This window comes from Rhinolophus sinicus, chromosome 2 (genome assembly GCF_057876585.1).
Source record: "Rhinolophus sinicus isolate RSI-liver-muscle chromosome 2, RSI-T2T, whole genome shotgun sequence".
Taxonomy (NCBI): domain Eukaryota; kingdom Metazoa; phylum Chordata; class Mammalia; order Chiroptera; family Rhinolophidae; genus Rhinolophus; species Rhinolophus sinicus.
Genome location: NC_142502.1, coordinates 107,625,410 through 107,643,105, shown reverse-complemented (window position 1 = coordinate 107,643,105; position 17,696 = coordinate 107,625,410). Strand labels below are relative to the sequence as shown.

Sequence of the window (17,696 nt, the reverse complement as noted above, 5' to 3'; positions counted from 1 at the left end):
TAACTCCTGCAGAGGGAGGAGGGCGGGAAGGCCAAGCCAGTGACAGGGGCTCAGGGCCGCTTGCGGCGGGCTTCACAGCCCATGGCCTGAAAGACTTGGAATGCTCTAAGAATCCTTCGTAATTCTGCAAACGACCTCATGGTGCACTCACGCCCACACCTCCCGCCAGGATTAAGTGTGAGGTTTGCCTTTTAGCCCTCGACTAGACCCTGCCCAGTGGTCCCCCACTCTTCTCCCTTCCCCCTGGGCTGCTGTCCACACCAGCCACACCTGTCCAGCCTGCTTCCCATCTCTGCCCCTTGGACCCACATTCCCTCTGGCTGTGTGTGCTTCCTCCCCTGCCACCCCCCAACAATCACCTAGACAGTTTATTACCAAACCCAGTATTTATTTAGAAGAAAACCAGTTGGTATAGAGACCCATTTCAATTCATCAAACTTCAGCTGAGGATGGGAACAGGGGAGTGGCCAGCCCTGAAGTCACCCTCCCAGGGAGGAACCAGCTCTGGGAGAGAGGGGCTGTCAGACCTCCAGGGCCTCTGGCAGGAATGTGTGAAGGGCTGGGGGAAGAGAAGATGGGCTGTGAGCAGCAGGTGACAGGGGCGCCTGCTGAACTGGTGGCCATCCAAGGGTGGGGAGGGAGGGTGTGGTCCAGTCTCAGGGGTTGACAGGGGGCAGGGAGCCCAGCTCAGGCAGCAGCTCGGGGTGGGGGTCCAGGCGGGCCAGGCGGCTCTGCTCCAGGGCGATGGCCTCAGCTGAGTGTTTGCACTTCTCAGAGCCACACTGGCACGTGAAATATTTGCTTTTGATGTCCCAGAAGCGGTCGCCATAGTCAAACCTGTCAGAGAAACACAAGAGGCTTGTGGGACCCAGACCCAGCTGCCCAGGCCCACTCCAAAGCCTGTGTGGATCCTGTTCCCCAGGAGGGATGCTGGCACCCACCCCCATCTTCTCCCAACAGGCTCTAAGTCCTCATATGTTTTGTGGACCAGCACTGCCTGGGAACTTGTTTGAAATGCAGTCTTGGGCCCCAGCCCAAACCTACTGAATCAAAATCTTTCTGAGATGCTCAGGGCTATTTAAAAAGCCCTCCAAGGATACTTTTGTACACCGATGGCTGAAAAGCTGCTCTAACCCACGCCTGCAAATCGGGCGTCCTCCAGCCTTCAGCTGCTGGCCCCAGGCTTGCTGCATCTCCCACACCCCGGGCCGAGCGCTGGCCACCTCACCCCAGCTCCTCCCCAGTCCGGATGTCTCGGGAACTGAAGAAGGCAATGCGTGGAAATCGCAGGTCTTGGTGCAGCATGAAGACCCGGACGGGGATGATGTTGGGGTCACACAGGTGGTTGATGAACCGGCTGATGTTGCCATAGTAACGGGCATCGATGCAGTATACCTCTCCATCCTGAAGGGAGGGCAGCACTCCTCACATCTACCCCCACCCTTCACTCCTGGCCAAGCCCCCACCCACTGACCACCCAGTCCCTCCTCCCCAGGCTTCCACCTGCTGACTGGGGGTAGGGGACAGAGGGGTCTCCTGCCCACCTTGTTGTCTAAGTCAAAGAGATAAGAATCATCCTCTCTCACATCGGCCTCAGCATCGGAGATCAGCTCCCCAACATACCTGTTGGGCAGGAAGCGGTAGTTCTGCAGGTGAGCAGGGGGCTACTTGCAACCCCACGGGAGCCTCTCCCACCATGCCAGCTACCCGTCAGTGTCTGTGAATCTCACAGGTCAACACTGCTGGGACCAGGCTGGGTGACCCGGGGCACAGGGGGCCCGGAGGACAGTGGACATTATCGGGGAGGGAGAAGGTGGGATCAGGAAGAGAAACATGGGACACAGGCATGTGAGGAGACAACACAAGGCACCTTCCCGCCACCTGGGGTCCCCACTGAATAGCTGGATAGGCAGGACTGGGAAGTGTGGGCCGGGGTGAACTGGAGAAGCAGCAGTGGGAGGGATGAGGGGAAAGGCTGGGACCATGCTGGGGACGACTCGGGCAAGCATGGAGGCGCCAGGCCTCAGGTTAGGGGATCAGTATCTGTGGGCCGTGGGCTGGGTGGGGAACTCTGCTCAGGTTTCGACGCTGTGCGGCGTGTGGACTGGAAGCCACCCAGCAGGTGGTGGTGATGCCAGGCTGCAGGACAGGAGAGTGGTCAGGGAGGCAGGAAGGGGTGGGGCCACAGGAGCCGTGAGAAACTCCAGGAAGGAGCCAGGTGGGAGGACACCCACATTTGGAAAGCAAAGGGAGAGGAGCTGGTAAGAGGAAGGATGGACAGGTTAGAGGTGAGGACAGTGTCATGGAAGCCAGAGCTAAGGGGGTGGCAGATGCCAGAGGGACGAGGACTGAGGCACATGGAGCGGGGGCTGGGGTGGGGGACCATCGGAAGGCTGCACTGGCAGAGGGGTGAGGGCAAAGGCAGATGTGAGCAGGGATGAGCAGTGAGCAGGGATGGTGGGGAGAGTGAGGCCCAGGAAGAACGGGCTGCTTGTTTGAGAAGTTGAGAGATGACCTGACTGAGATAATGGATGGTCTCTAAGAAGGCAAATGGGGCTAAAAGTTTTTATTATTTTAAAGGCAAAAGGAGACCTAGGTGAAGTTTGAAGGCCATGGAATAGGAGCCAGGGAACAGGGAGAGGTTACAGATACCAGGCAGACAGAGAACTGATGGGGAGGAATGAGGGCCCTGAGAGGGTGGACAGAAAGGTCACCTCTATTTTGACAAGCAAATGAGGTTCAAAGAGGTGAAGGAACTGGGCCAAGGACACCCAGCGGCAGTGGGGCTCAAACCCAGGTCTGTCTCCAAAACGTGCTTTCCCAGCTCAGAAGGGCGGGGAGAAGGTGTGTGAGGCTGGAAGTAGACAGAGGGGAAGGGAGGGGATGAGGGAAGATGTGGGCAGTGGTGACGGACAGCTGTGTGGTCTGGGGAGAGTGGGGGCAGGGGGCAGCTGTGGTGCCTGGCTATGGGGATGGTGGCAGAAACAGCAGGCTGGAGAAGGGGGGGTGAGAAGAGGTGGGAGCCGTCAGGGAGGAGGGCAGAGAGGGAGGCCTGGGAGTCAGCAGTAGTCATGGGCTCGTCCTCCTGCCCCACTCACTCGCAGATGAAGGTCCCCTGGGGGATGGTTTGTAGGGCTCGGACGCCCCAGCCCATCTTGGCTGTTCGATAAAGCTGCAGTCGCACCCTGAGGGTGGGAGAGAGGGTGATGTTGGGTGAATGGGCCTGGAAGTACCCCACAGGAGGGGAGAAAACGGGGGGTGAGGGGGGCTGGAGGGGTGGGGCCTCACTTGATACCACTCTGCACTACCCGGTTCTTGCAGTTTCTCCAGCAGGAGCAGGCCTGGTTACACTCAAAAATTAGTGGGGGCTCGATCTTGTTAAATTCCTGGAGCAGCCGCCCGTCCTGGGATGAGGAATGGGAGACAGTGGTTTCTGTGTGGTGCCCACCTCAGCTGCCTAGGACCCCCAGGACTTCAGAGGAAAATCCTTCCTTGACCCCCAACCCAGAGACAGGGAAGCTAGGCTGGTGGACACCACATATGCTCTGAAATCAGACAATACGAAACCCACAACCCTCCCCCTTGGTTTGCATGTGTCTGGGCTAGGCCCAGCTTTGTCCTGGCAGCGTCCCAGGAATTCCAGGTCTTGCCCTGCCCTCTGCCACTTCCCCACAGGGTAGGAGGCAAGGGAGAAGGTCCCAGGGAGTCGGTGTGCGAGGCCAGGTCCTCTGAGGAGTGAACAAGCACGTGTGGGGAGGGAGAGGGCACGTACCTTGTCATACCAGCAGCGAATGCTGAGCTGGCCGCACAGGCAGTTGGAGCTGGAGCAGTCGTCCACACACGTGCAGTGCTGGGTGGGAGGCGGGGCCAGCTCAGCCCTGAGCCGGCCTGGGCCCTCGGCTCCCAGTGCGCCCTGCCCCCTACTGCTGCCCTTTCTCTAGGGTCCATGTTTACGATTGCGGGTGGTGATGGTCCCATGGTGAGTGGAATCAAGCTATTGCTGAAGGGGTGTCCCCAGGGCTACCATGAGCCCGAAGGACACCTCTGCGTGTCCTAGAAAAAGGACCCCTTCTCCATGTGGCTCAAGCGCCACAGGAGTTCCCTCCAGGCTCCACTCCCTGGGCCAGGTGCCCCTCACCTGCAGGTGCGTGATGTTGCGGTCAATGTTCATGGTGGAGGTCTCGCAGTTCTCTGAGATGTACTTGTAATCCTCGGGGCACGGCTCCCCGTCCACGCCATTCACACAGGGAATGGGCACGTTCTCATAGCCCCGAGCCACGTCCCTGGCAACAGGGAGGTGAGCATGGGCTGAGGGTCCCCCCCGGTGCAAGGAGAGGGCTGGGGGAGGGAAGGCGGTGGTTCCGGGGTTCACTGGGGCATGAGGATGCCCCATAAGATGTAGGGCACCCAGTTAAATTCAGATTTCCAAGACACAGAAATAAGTTTTTAATACAGGTTATGTCCCCAATACTGCGTAGGACCCTTTTATACGGTAACAGCGGCAATATTATTCCGAGGTTAATTTAACTGGGCGTTTTCTTTTTCGCCCCATGCGGCAGCCGCAGTAGGGGCCCAGGGGGGGTCTGGGTCCGAGGCCGGCGCTCACCGGCAGATGATCTTCTCAGTGCGGAGGGCCCGGTTGCCCACGCCCAGCCGCAGCTTGCGGTTGAGCTGGAGTGCAAACCACACGTCAGAGCGCTCAGGAGTCAGGTCCCATGCGGTGTCCCCCTCCTTGTTCCGAAGCTCAGGGTTCGCCCCGCGTGACAGGAACAACCTGGGAGGGGACAGGAAGGCCGTGGGGTCGGGGCTGCGGGAGGTGGGGGAGCGGCCCTGGGGCGGGGGTGGGCGGAACCTCACAGCACGCAGTCGTGGTAGCTCTCCCGTGCTGCGATGTGCAGGGGTGTGTCCCCGTGGTAGTTGACAGCATGGAGGTCGCAGCGGGCATTCAGGAGGACCTCGGCGATGGCGGCGCTGCCGGTGAAGGAGGCCCAGTGCAGGCAGATGTTCTCCTCCTGTGGAGTGGGTGGGGAATGGGTGGGCACAGGCAGTGAGCCCTTGAGCCCAGCTTCCACCTTGTTCAGGGACCTTGGGCCATCCCCACCTCTGCGACCCTAACCAAACTCTCACGTTGTCTGTGAGGGTGACGTCAGCACCCCTTGTCAGCAGCATGCGGATCACCTCGATGTGCTTATGCTCTGCGGCCCAGATGATGGGCGTCCATCCTCCACTGTCCTGTGGTGGGGAGGGAGGTAGGTGTGGGGGAAGCCCTAGCCCTGCCCCAGCAGCCAGCCCTGCTCACCTAAGCAGCACGTGGTCTAGGGCACACCTGAGCCAGGCTCAGCAGGCCCAGCTCTACCACTCACATGCTGTGGGACTGTGAGCAAGTCACCTGACATCTCTGGGTCTCAGTTTCCTCATCTACAAAGTGGAACTAATAGTGTCTACTGCTCAAGGCTACAGAATAATTTTTCTCTTTCTACTCAAAAGTCCTAGAAGCTGTGTTCCAATAGCGACAACTGCCCCTAGGTACACAGACTCTAGTCTCCATAAATATTCCCATTAAAAGGAACAAGAGTTTCTTAGAGAAATGGTAGATTCTGAGTCTGGGGCAGGAAATGTGCTGCATGCTCTCAAAGCCTACAGGGTCACATCAAAAGGCACAGGCGTCAACTTCAAGGGGCTCTTCCTGACAAAGGATGGGATGATTCAAAGATCGAAAAGAAAGACAACAGACTAAAACCATATGAGAAACTAAGAGTTAACAAAGAATCTCACTGGACACTTCCAGAGGTTAAGGCACCTCATTCTGAAAACATAAAGAGAAAGAAGAAAAAGAGTGAAAGATACAAATGAAGAGGGAAAAAGATGGGGACAGGCTGGAGCAGGGGAAGCACAAGGGAGGGGTCAGAGGTCAGCTGAGGTTGAAAGAGGGCCCAAAGCCGGAGGCCGAGTCAAAGACCCCGAGGGCTGGGCAGGCCCCTGACCTGGGCGTTGACGTCCACCTGTCCCGTGCTGAGCAGCAGGCCGACCATCTCCAAGTTCCCAATTTTGGCGGCATGGTGGAGGCAGGTGGAACCGTCCTCCTCCTGGGGGAGACCAGGGCAGCTGAGTCCTCTGGCTGGCACCTCAAACCCAGTCCCTGACTCGGCCCCGCTGCCCCACCTTGTTATAGACACAGCCACCGCGCTGCACCATGTAGCGGGCCACCTCCAGGTGGTTGTTCACCACGGCCTCCATCAGCGGTGTCCGCTGCTGCTTGTCCACTGCATTGATGTTGGCTCCAGCCTGTGAGGAGGGGGGATGTGGGCTGGCACCAGGGAGGGGCTGGGCAGGGGACGGCCCGAGGGCCTGGTCAGTGAGGCAGGGGGCCGGGCCGTGCTGACCTGCAGCAGCACGTGGCAGATCTCCACGGAGCCCTTCTGGGCAGCCGCGTGTAGGGGCGTGCGCTTGCTCTGCTGGTCACTCTGGAAGTTGGGATCCAGGTTGTCCACTGCGGGGAGAGCCCGCCACCGGGAGAGGGAGGGACAAGTGGTAAGCGAGCAAGGAGGGGCGGGTGGCACCTCCTCCAGGGAGGCTTCTCAGGGCCCCAACCTCCTAGCCCTTCTTTTTCTCACCTTCACTGAGGCCCTGAGCGGACAGTAAGGATTTAGGAGCATCGGCTCTGCCCGACTGCCAAGCGGCTCTGCCCGAGTGCCGCTGTGCACCGGGCAAGGTAGGTAACCTCTCTGGGCCAAGGACAAAGTCCTTCATTGCTGTACCCCCAGCCCAGCCAAAGGCCGCTATATCATGGCTGCTCCATCAAGGTTTGCAGAACGAATGAGCAGAGTACTCACACAGCATCAGGATCACCTTCTGCAGCTCCCCCTGCTTCACTGACAGGTACAACTGCCGCGGATGGAAGCGGAGCTTCTTCCGCCTGCCATAGCAAGGGAGGGGAGGGGTGGGCTCCTCAGATTCGAGCACCAGCCTTAACAGCTACAGATCTGCCCTTCTAGCCCCAGCGCTTGTCACTGTGTCGGAGAGCAAGCCCCCCCTCACCTCTCCGACTCCTGGATGACCAGGGCCTTTTCCAGGGCCTCCCGTCCTGGCCCTGGTGGCAGCCCCACAGCTGAGAGGCAGCCCCCGTTGGGTAGGGTCAGGGAGGGTCCTGAGCTGTCAATGGTGTCAGCCAGGGGGTCGCAGGGTGGGCGCCGGGGCTCCCCATGCCCTCGCATCCGGGCGCTGTGGGAAAAGGCGCTGATGTCTCAGGGTGAGGGGGAGGGGGCGAGGAAAGACAGTAGGGAAGGGGGAGTCAGTACCTGGGCTGGGAAGTGTCTGCTCTCCCGGGGGCATCCTGGGCCAGGAGTGGGGGGGCAGGGGCTGCAGTGCCAGCTGGTGGGGTCACTCCATCCCCCCGGGGGATGGTCACCTCCTGGGCCTCAGATGCATCCTCCCCACAGTGGGGACAGAAGACCATCCCGTTCAGCTGGGACACACAGGCCTTGTGGAAGCGGTGGGCCACACGGAAGTCAGGGTGGCACTCTAGGAAGGTGCCCTGGGCAGGGAAACAATGTGGTTAGGCTATGGGAGCCTCTTCTCCTGTGGGGCACGCGGCCATCTGCCCCACGGGTCACTTACCGCTGTACAGAAGTAGCCACAGCCCGGGCAGCAGTGGTGTTTGACCATGCGGGCGCGGTGGGTCTCACAGAGCACCATCAGTGCCACACGGCTTGATGGCCTCATAGTCTCCCGCTTGAGAATTGCGGCATTGCAGCCTGACAGCTGTGGGCAGTGAGAATGGGCGAGAAGCGAGGTGAGGCTGGGGCCTGGGGCTGGATGCCCACGCACCTCTCCTCCCGTCCCACAGGCCCACCTCTCCATCCACACTCTCCGTGGCCATGCATTTGTGCCCTGCTCTCTCGCTGATGCGGTCAATCTTGGGTGCCTCCATGCGGCAGCTGCAGAGGGGCAGCTCCTCAAACCCACGCTCTGTCTCCAGCGAAGACGTGTCGTTGGACACCCCTTGGACAGAGGAAAAAGGGAGCTGAGGGAGGCCCTACCCTTCACCAACTGGGACCCCTGGCGGGGCCTCTCACCCCTGCCCTGCCTTTCCCTCCATGCTCCAGAACCCCCAAAGCCTGGCCATGGACATCCAGTGGGGTACCCCTCCTCCCCTTTCCCTCCGGCCCTGAGGGTGCCCCCTAGTGGCTCCCTATCCCAGCAATTGGCAATTACCAGCGTGGTTGGGGGAGAGGGTCCCCTCGCTGGGCAGCTCCAGGGACCCCAGAGGGACCTCCATGTACTCACTGGGGCCTGAGGAGCCCACACCATTCACTCCTGACACAGAGACAGAGAGAGTGAGAGTGCGAGCTCACAGGCGCCTGGACATGTGGGTACATGCGGGTGTACATGCGTGAGCGTCGATGATTGTGCATGCTCTCTGGGGGCTGGGAAGGGGGCTGGAGGAGGGGATCCCAAAGCAGAGGGGAAGCCTCCTCACCTCGTGGCTCCTTGGCCCGTGGAGGCTCCCGCTTCCGTCGCTTCCGTGATGGCTTCACCCAGGGGCTGTCCTTTCGCCATTTCTTTTTGGCTTTGCGCCGGCCACTGGAACCACTCTGGGGAGGAGAAAGAGAGTTAGAGAGCCTGGCCCCCAGCCTACCACCCCTCCCCTGAGGAGTCAGACCTCTCGTCCCACAGCCCCCTCTCCTCTGGGGGTGCCAACCTCCAGCTCTCACCCTGTCTGATTGATTGCCTGACTCTTCGTCTTCCTCTTCTTCCTCCTCTTCCTCTTCTTCTTCCTCCTCTTCCTCTTCTTCCTCCTCTTCTTCCTCCTCTTCCTCACTCAGCTGTTCAGCCAGAGCTTCAACCTCAGACTGGGAGAGAGGCAAAGTGGGGCTGAGGAAACAGTGACGCCTGGGCCACAGACCTGTCCTAGTGGGGGAACTTGGGGGAGAGGCAGAACAGGTGGTATGCAACCCCCAAGACCCACACAATGAGGAGGGATAAGGAGAAAAACCACTACCAAGGGAGGCTCCCTAATGGAGGTGAACATGGGTGGGGACGGAGGGAAAGAGCTGGGGAACGGAGAGGATGTACAATATTACACAGGAACGATAAAGGTGCCATAGTGAGATGCATTGTGTGAATCTTGCCAACATAACATATATATTCCCCCCCCCGCCCCCCCCTCCAGTTCAAGCTGTTGTTTCTCAGTCTAGTTGTGTAGGACACAGCTCCCTGGCCCATGCTGGTATTGAGCCTGCACTCCCCCTGGCTGAGGCAGTCGGTCGGCGGTCGTCAATCAGCCGCTCACAGCAGCTCATGGCAGCTGTCCCCGGTGGCTGGCTGCTTATGCTGGCTGCCACCCACTCACGCTGGCACACGGTAGCACACAGCAGCCCACAGGAGCTCATGCCGACCTCCAGCTGCTTATGGCAGCCCAGCTCCAGGGAGAGCTGTTGTTCACAATCTTAGCTGTAGAGGGCGCAGCTCACTGGCCTATGTGGGTATCGAACCCGCCTTCAGCGTTAGGCGCACGGCATTCCAACCACCTGAGCCACTGGGCCGGCAGCGGCAACGTAATATTAAGCAAAAACAAAAAAACAAAAAAAAAAACTTCCAGAAAGCAAATGTATAGTATGAAACTCTTTTTAAGAAGTTCGTAAACAGGTAAGACTACCAATGGCTGCTAAAAATACTAGATGAAAAGCTAACAAGGAACTTTATAATGAGGATCAGACTGACATCACCTAAATCCACTGATCAATCTTACCATCACTAATAAAAGACCAGATATTCTATGCCTCCAGACGTGATGAAACAGGAAGCACTAATATTAGCGATCAAGCCTTCTTGGCAAAAACAACAAACAACAAACAAACAACAAAAAGAACACCTGAAGCTGATCACGCTTTTAGATCAGTTTACAAGAAACATTGGGCAGACAGGTACATGTCAATCCCCATCCAATCAACCAACTCTTTAAACGTGAGGAATTCTATAGGACAGCTGACCTGGTTTCTTCAACAAATACATGGCAAGAAAAATTTTTTTTAAAAGATGGGGGAACCATCAAGAAAGACTAAGACAAATATTAATCAGATCAATGTGTCGACCTCATTTAAATTTTGAAAAAAACCCATTTATGAAACTGAGGAAATGTGAAGACTAACTGATAGCAAAGTGATGATATTAAGAAACCATTGGCAAATTTTTTAGGTGTGAAAATAATCATGTAGTGATGTTAAGAAACAGAAAGAGGCCTTACGTTTACATACATGTGGAAATAGTTACAGATAAAATGATACTGGGATTTGCTTTAAAATAATCCAATAAATATGTGCGTTGAGGGAGGAGTAGATGAACATCAGCTGTGTATCACAAATGGGGCAAGAATATACAGTGGGGTAAAGAGTCTCTTCAATAAATGATTGGGAAAGCTGGACGGACACATGCAAAAGAATGAAACTGGACCACTTTCTCATATCACATACAAGAATAAACTCAAAATGTATTACAGACTTAAATGTAAGAACAGCAACCATAAAACTCCCAGAAGAAAACAGGCAATAAACTCTTTGACATCTTCCTCCCCCCTTTTTCCACCTCCCCCCACTCAGATTCAAACCATTGTTTCTCAGTCTAGTTGTGTAGGACACAGCTCCCTGGCCCACGCTGGTGTTATGAGCCTTGCGCTCCCCCGGCTGAGGTAGTTGGTCGCCGGTCATTGGTCGGCCACTCACAGCAGCTCAGGGCAGCTCTCGCCAGCTACCAGCCACTCACGCTGGCCACTAGCCACTCATAGCGGCACACGGTAGCCCACAGCAGCACACAGCAGCCCAGGGCCACTCACGCCGGCTGCTGGCCACTCACGCTGGCCATTGGCCGCTCCTGGCAGCCCACGCCAACCTCCGGCTGCTCATAGCAGCCCAGCTCCAGGGAGAGCTGTTGTTCACAATCTTAGCTGTAGAGGGTACAGCTCACTGGCCCATGTGGGAATCAAACCTGTGAACTCGGAGTTACGAGCACAGTGCTGCAACCACCTGAGCCACCAGGCCAGCCCCACTCTTTGACATCTTAGTAATATTTTTTTTGAATCTGTCACCTCGGGTAAGGGGAAAAAAAGAAAAAACAAACAAATGGGACTACATCAAACTAAAGAGTTTTTGTACAGCGAAGGAAACCATCAACAAAACGAAAGACAACTGAATGGGAGAAGATATCCGCCATTGATATACCTGATAAAGAGAAAATATCTAAACTATATAAACAACTCATAGAACTGAACACCAAAAAAATCTAATTTAAAAATGGGTAGAGGACCTCAACAAACATTTCTCCAAAGAGGACATACATGTGGACAATAGACATATGAAAAGATGCTCAACATCACTAATCACAGAGAAATGCAAATTAAAACCACAATGAGATATCACCTCACGTGTCAGAATGGCCACCATCAATAAATCAACAAACAATATTGTCAAGGCTGTGGAGAAAAGGGAACCCTGGTGCACTGTTGGTGGGACTGTAATTGGTGCAGTCACTATGGAAAACAGTATGGAAGTTCCTCAAAAAATTAAAAATAGAACTACCTTATGACCCAGCAATTCTACTTCTGGGTATTTATCTGAAGAAAACGAACACTAATTCAAAAAGACATGCATCCCTATGTTCACTGCAGCATTATTTACAATAGTCAAGATATGGAAGCAACCTAAGTGTCCATTGACAGACAAATGGGTAAAGAAATTGCGTATATACATACAACTGAACATTACTCAGCCATAAAAAATGAAATCTTGCCATTTGTGACAACATGGATGGACCTGGAGGGTATGACGCTAACCGCAATAAGTCAGACTGAAAAAGACAAATACCATGATTTCACTTATGTGGAATCTAAAAAATATAACAAACAAATAAAACAGAAACAAACTAAGATACAGAGAACAAATTGATGGTTGCTGGGTAGGAGATGGGTGAAAAAGGTGGTTGCAGAGATGGGTGAATAAGGTGAAAGGGATTAAGAAATGTAAACTGCTGGTTATAAGAATAGTCACAGGGATGTAAAAAGTACAGCACAGGGAACACAGTCAATAATATTGTAATAACTATGTAGGTGTCAGATGGGTATTAAACTTATTGGGGTGATCATTTGATAACTTATATAAATGTCTAATCACTACTTTGTGTACCTAAAATATTATATATCAACTGTAATTGAAAATTTAAAAAAATTATTTAAAAAGCCAGCTGAGTATTAAAAATTGTTGGAGCTGGGTGATGGCTACATGGGGCTCATTCTTCTATTCTTTTGTTTATACAGTTGGCTGTTGAACAACATGGGGGTTAAGGGTGTCAACCCCTACACAGTCAAAAATCCATGTATAACTTTTGACTCCCCAAAAACTTAACTAGTAGCCTATTGTTGACCGGAAGCCTTACCCATAACGTAAACAGTTGATTAATACATTTTTGTATGTTTTATATATCATATACTATATTTTTATAATAAAGTAAGCTAGAGAAAAAAATGTTGTAAGAATTCATGAGAAACCTACATTTACAGTGTTTATTGAAAAAAAACCCAAGTATAAGAGGACCAGCGCAGTTCAAAGTGTTGTTCAAGATCATCTGTATTTGAAAGTTTTCGTGATAAAACATTAAATAAAGAGCAAAACAGGCAAGACGCAGCATTATAGTGCATAGGCAAACATGTATGAGATAAATCAAGAGCAAACGGATAAACGAGCAAACAACAAATAAACCATAAAACGGGCTGCTAAACCCAAAATCCAGGATGGTGGTCACTACGGAGAAGGGCACGGGGATGGAATGGGGCGCAGCATATATGGCAATAAGTTAACGTAGTATGGGGCAGTGAATCAGGGGCTGTTCAGAAGATAAAGAGAGAAGAGTGACACAGGAGGCCAGGGGGGACAGAGAGCACCCGGACATGGCTGGCCCCTCTCACCTTGCTGTCGGAGTCCACACGCTCATCCACAGAATAGGCGTCATAGTAGAGGCTGAAGTCATCCGCCACCACCGTCTCCCACTCCTCCAGGGACCCAGGGTCCCTCTTGTCCAAGGTTATTTCTCCTGAACCCCGGGCAGAACCCAACTCCTCCGACTAGAAAAAGATCAGAACAATGGAAGCTCCTAGCACTCCCCCACCAACCCATTTCCCTTGGAGCAGCCCCCCAGGTGGACAGGTCTTGTTCCCTGCCTCTCAAGGCTCACCAGGCCACTTCCCGAGTTCAGTTTCCTCCTTTTGGCCACATCTGGAAGGAGAGAAAGGAGTGAGGCTTGTACCCTAAATCCTCAGAACTGGCCATGTCAAGCTCCAGGTGGGTGGGAGGTGGGACTGACCTGAGGTCACCTTCCTCAGCGAGTGCATGTCATCACTCATACGGAAATGCTGCACTTCAGGTGGCCGCTTCTCAGGGACTGGGGGCTGGGGACCGAGAGGGAGCACACTTAGGGTCAGGGAAGAGGGAGTAGGGTCTACGGTCGGGTGGGTGGCCAAGATTAGCCTGGAGCCCCAGATGTGGGTGGGATGGTGAACCACACCCTCAAAAATGCCATCTGTACCTGCAGTGACCAGAATGTGGCTATAACAACTGCTGTCTCCTGAGAAGTTTGTCAAGCACATCCCATTCCTAACACTCACTTCAAGCATGCTGCCGGCCCTTTCTTCCCATATTACAGATGAGAAAACAAAGGTTAAGGCCTTAACCAAAGTTCCCAAACCACACCCAGAACAAAATGCTACCAAGAGCCCCCAAAACATAGTCATAAAGCTTGTGAGATTCTTGGACCTCTGTCATCTGTGGGCCACATCTCCTTCCCAGTAGGAGTACAACCTTTAAAAATGGAGCAGGGGCAGTTTCAAAGAGAGGAAAAAGTCCTCTGGGGGCTTGCTTTGAGGTAGAAAGAAAGAGTGGTTTGAAGTTTCTTTACATAGTCATTATCTTAAGAGTAATTAAAACATTTAACTCATAAATAAGTCTTTACTTTTGTCTCTTCTATTACGCTCTTCCCAGGAATTATAAACTCCAGGAAGACAGAAACCTGTTTGTTCAGATTAAGCCCCAACCCGGAATTTAAACAAAGTAGCCCCTTGATAAATATGTAAAACTGTGAATAGAGAAGGCCCAAAGCTAAATTGTAAAAAAAAGCCTACAAGAGGTTGAAGGTTGCTTACCTGGCCCTCCCATCCCCAAAACCCTCTCACAATCCTCACCTGTCCATTTCCAGGTTTGGACATGGTTTTCCTGGCTCGGTGGACCTTGGGCTGCCCCTCTGGACTGGTTGTAGCTGGAGGGGGTTCAGGCCCTGCTGCTGCTGCCCCCTGGGCTCCGGGCATACTCAGCAGCCTCATAGCCAAACTCTGGACTGACGGGGGTGATTTTCCGGCCCCAGTCATTGACATCTTGGCCCGGCTGGGACAGGCATTCCCCCTGCTGGGGGAAGCCGGGAATGACTTTGTGGCATGGCCTGGAAAACAGACAGGCAGGCAGGCAGAGAGAGGCAAGATAAGAGGGAAGGCAGAGTCAGAGGATACCCCACCTCACCCCAAGACTCCGAAGCCTCTCACCCAGCAGGATGCGTCCCCCTTGGAGGTCCCCGTCTCCCTCAAGATTCTCAGGTTCATCCCCAATGGGCGGTGTGGCTCCTACAGGGGTGTCAGCCCCCTCATCGCCAACAGTGACGGTGACAGAGGCTGGGGATGAGGGGCCTGCAGGCTCCAGGGAGTCGGGGTTGGCCTTGGGCAGTGTCTCCTCACTACAAGGGGTGTCCCCCAAAGAGCCATGAACTGTAAGGGAAGAGAAAAAGTTCAGGGCTAAGGGCTCAGGGGATCCTGTAATTGGAGAGGTGACGGTCCAGCTGGGCCCGTTTCTGCTGTACTCACCTCTCTCGGTGGCTCCTCTGGGCTCCTTGTCCAGTACCAGCGCCCCCATTTCAGCGGGGGCCTCTCCCTGGGAGGCGACACAAGGGATAGGAGGACTGGTCAGCCCGGTAGGAAGTTGGGGGGCCCAGGACGCCTGGGCCCTGGGGAGAGAGAGTAGGCTCCGGGGCCTACCTCTTCCCCTATGGGATCCCCCCCTTCCGCGGCCTCGGCTGCCGGGAGGGGCCGCACGACCCCTCCCCCGGGCCCGCATCAGCCCCCTCCCTCTCGGTAGACCCCTCATCTCAGGGGCCGAGAAGAGAGGAGGGGGAGGGGGCGGGGCCTCAGCGCCCCGGCCCCGCCCCCTCCTCCCGGCTGCACGCGCCGCTCCCCCTTTGTCCCCCAGGCCGCGGGGACCCCGGGCACCAACCCCTCCAGCGCCCGCTGCCCCCCAGCCCGGTGGACGGCCCCTTGTGCCCCTCGCGCGTGCTCCTGGGGCCCCGGCGCCCGCCGCCCACTCCGGGACAGCCGGCGGCTGCACGCGCGCCTCCGTGCCCACTCCCCCCACCTCCCACCCCCTGGTCCCCTCATCCGCCCCCGGTGCTGGCCCTCCGGATTGCTGTAAGTCCCGCCCGGGCCCCCCGGCCCCGTTGCACCCCCGGAGCATTGCACGGGTGCGCGCTTCCCCCGGGCGCGCGCGCGGGCATGCACCCGCCTCTCCCCCTCCCCTTCCGCACCTCGGCGGCCGCCGCCACTGCAGCTCCCGCCGCCGCCGCCATCGCCGCTTGCGCTGGGGGCCGAGCCGGCGCGCGGCCGCCCCGGGTCACGTGGGTGGGGGGGGAGGGCGGGCTAGGAGGAGCCTTAAAGGAGCCACTGCGCGCTTTCTGGCCATTTTCCCCCGAGAGCAGCCTTGGAGATGGCAGTGGCTCCCCTAAGGCTGGGCGCTGTGGGGGCGAATACTGCCATTCCTAGCTTCAGCTCATCGGGGAACGGAAGGTGAAGCACGCCTGGGTCCGGGTGTGGGCTCTCCATCCCCCACCGTTTTAGGTAACTAGCGGAGCGTCTGAGCCTTCCGGCTCTCGGCAGCGGCTGTATTTCCAATCTGGCCCGCGTGTGCTTCTGCTTCGTGTTGCTCTCTAGTTTCTGGGTCACCAGGCAGAAAGCTCGGCCTCAGTTTTGGCCTCGCTTCTCTAACGAGCAAGAAGGGGATGATGGGGACGCGCAGAGAACACTTTTACTCTTGGCTGGTTCTAGCATGCTGCTTCATGTCCCCCTTTGAAACCTGGGGCTGTCTCTTCTGTTTATAACAGACATGTTATGCCACCACATGCACTAGGGATCCAGGAAAGCCTCCAGTGGCCCAAGGGTCATTACTGTCTAGTGACAGTCTAGTAAAATAAGTAAGTGTTTTGCCAAACACTTCACAAGCATAGTCAGGCACTCCGTGGGTCATACATAGCCCAGCCCACACTGGAAGTCTGAATGATACTAGGCCTTGGTTGTACAACCTTGATAACTCTATTTAGGGTACCGTCCCTTTAAGTACTACTTCTGGTCAAAGTTAGGAAAACATCTGTTTGATATCACCAGCAGTATTTGACACAGGCAGGTGGTTCGGATATAGGGCACCTGAGGCCAATTCAAGGCCTTCTGGGAACTGTAGTTGTCTTTGGTTAACTTTTCCAGAGCTTTCTGGGAATTGTAGTCTTCCCCATACCCTAATCCAAACAAAGTGGTTTTTAGCTTTCCCGAGGGCGTGTGCCCTTTCCCCAGACCAAAACGCCCAAACATAGGCTCCTGCTTACACTTTCGGTGGGCACAATGATCACACCTGTAGCATATCCCTGGCCCTGATACCAAACTCCTCAGAGGAGCAGGTCACGTGTTACCACCACTGCCAAACAAATCACAGAACACTCGTGCTGTGAGGTGTCTGCCAGGTGTTGAAGTTGCAGAACTGGGAAGGTACCTGGTCAGAGGAGCCCACTTGTCACACTGCTCTTCTGCTGTCAAGGCTCCTTTAGGCATGGGACCTGCATGAGTTGTGACTTCTGGGTATTGAGCAAATAAAAGGCTGTCTAGGGTGGGTCAGTCATTTACAAGCAGTTGCCAGAGTATATAAAGAAAAAAAAATTGTTCTTTTTTTATTTTGTGGAAAACAAAAGCAGAAAAACTAAAAGCCCAAACTCCAGAAAAAATCCTAAAAAATACGTTTTGTTTCTTTAAAAAATACTGTATGTTTCTACTCCTCTCCCTCCCCCCAAACAGCCCTTCTTGTGTCCTTTCATCTAAGTGCCCTACCCCCCACCCCCTACTATTTCTTGTTCTTGCTATTGTACCCCACTTCCCAATATCTACCTAGGATGCTCACCCATGTTCTCTTACCTGCCACCTTATTTGTTCTCCCTAGAATTTTGGTGAGCCTTGTACCCACAGTCCCATTCTCCCAGCATGCAAGACCTGTCCCCCCTTACTTTCCTGGGATTCAATAATCCTTCCCCCTACCAGTCCCTTTCCCAAGGATCTATTCTAAGCAGAAGCTTGTGAGCTGCCTCCTGCCAAATTCCCTCCCGATTCCCTCCCCCCCACCCCTACCTCAAGAAGTGTCAGACCTCTCCCTGGGAAGGCTTAGCCAGTAATAAAACATTTTCCAGTCTTTTTTCCTCCTCATTCTGTAGGACCCTTTCCCTCCCTCCACATTTCCATGCACCTCTAAGAGAAGACAGTCTTTCTCTGGGACCCCATATTCCCTTGGCCTTCTCCAAGAACCCTCTGGCTCTCCATCCTTTTCTTCTGAAGACGCAGGATCTTCTCCCCAAGGAATTTG

General features: G+C 54.8%; 1 protein-coding gene across 6 annotated transcripts; it reads right to left on the bottom strand.

Annotated features, from left to right (window-relative positions):
• Nucleotides 1-367: 367 nt before the first annotated feature.
• EHMT2 (euchromatic histone lysine methyltransferase 2) lies at nucleotides 368-15,723 on the bottom strand. 6 transcript variants are annotated; one of them, XM_074332717.2, is made up of 28 exons: nucleotides 15,607-15,723; nucleotides 14,894-14,960; nucleotides 14,579-14,797; nucleotides 14,225-14,478; nucleotides 13,351-13,435; nucleotides 13,222-13,262; nucleotides 12,956-13,111; nucleotides 8,715-8,852; nucleotides 8,480-8,594; nucleotides 8,215-8,316; nucleotides 7,853-8,001; nucleotides 7,618-7,761; nucleotides 7,299-7,534; nucleotides 7,039-7,221; nucleotides 6,834-6,916; nucleotides 6,384-6,490; nucleotides 6,163-6,285; nucleotides 5,985-6,086; nucleotides 5,128-5,232; nucleotides 4,858-5,012; nucleotides 4,607-4,774; nucleotides 4,139-4,283; nucleotides 3,773-3,850; nucleotides 3,289-3,404; nucleotides 3,099-3,185; nucleotides 1,545-1,623; nucleotides 1,229-1,404; nucleotides 368-837 (listed from the first exon to the last, which is right to left on the bottom strand). In XM_074332717.2, the coding sequence occupies exons 1-28, from the start codon at nucleotides 15,646-15,648 to the stop codon at nucleotides 657-659; spliced, it is 3,636 nt and encodes a 1,211-aa protein (XP_074188818.1). In that variant the 5' UTR covers nucleotides 15,649-15,723; the 3' UTR covers nucleotides 368-656. The 6 variants fall into 6 exon arrangements, with proteins under 6 accessions (XP_074188818.1, XP_074188819.1, XP_019571156.1 ...); XM_074332718.2 differs by lacking the exon at nucleotides 8,215-8,316 and having other exon boundaries at nucleotides 15,607-15,722; XM_019715597.3 differs by lacking the exon at nucleotides 15,607-15,723 and having other exon boundaries at nucleotides 14,894-15,188.
• Between the last annotated feature and the right edge of the window lie 1,973 nt (nucleotides 15,724-17,696).

What these genes read in the sequence shown, in the direction of transcription:
- EHMT2 (XM_019715597.3), bottom strand. Translation starts at nt 15,173, where the DNA reads ATGAGGGGTCTACCGAGAGGGAGGGGGCTGATGCGGGCCCGGGGGAGG. An exon ending in CCAAACCTGGAAATGGACAG is followed by an intron (nt 13,436 to 14,224) that starts GTGAGGATTGTG and finishes CTCGGTCCCCAG; the next exon opens with CCCCCAGTCCCTGAGAAGCG. An exon ending in AGCTACCACGACTGCGTGCT is followed by an intron (nt 4,775 to 4,857) that starts GTGAGGTTCCGC and finishes GTCCCCTCCCAG; the next exon opens with GTTGTTCCTGTCACGCGGGG.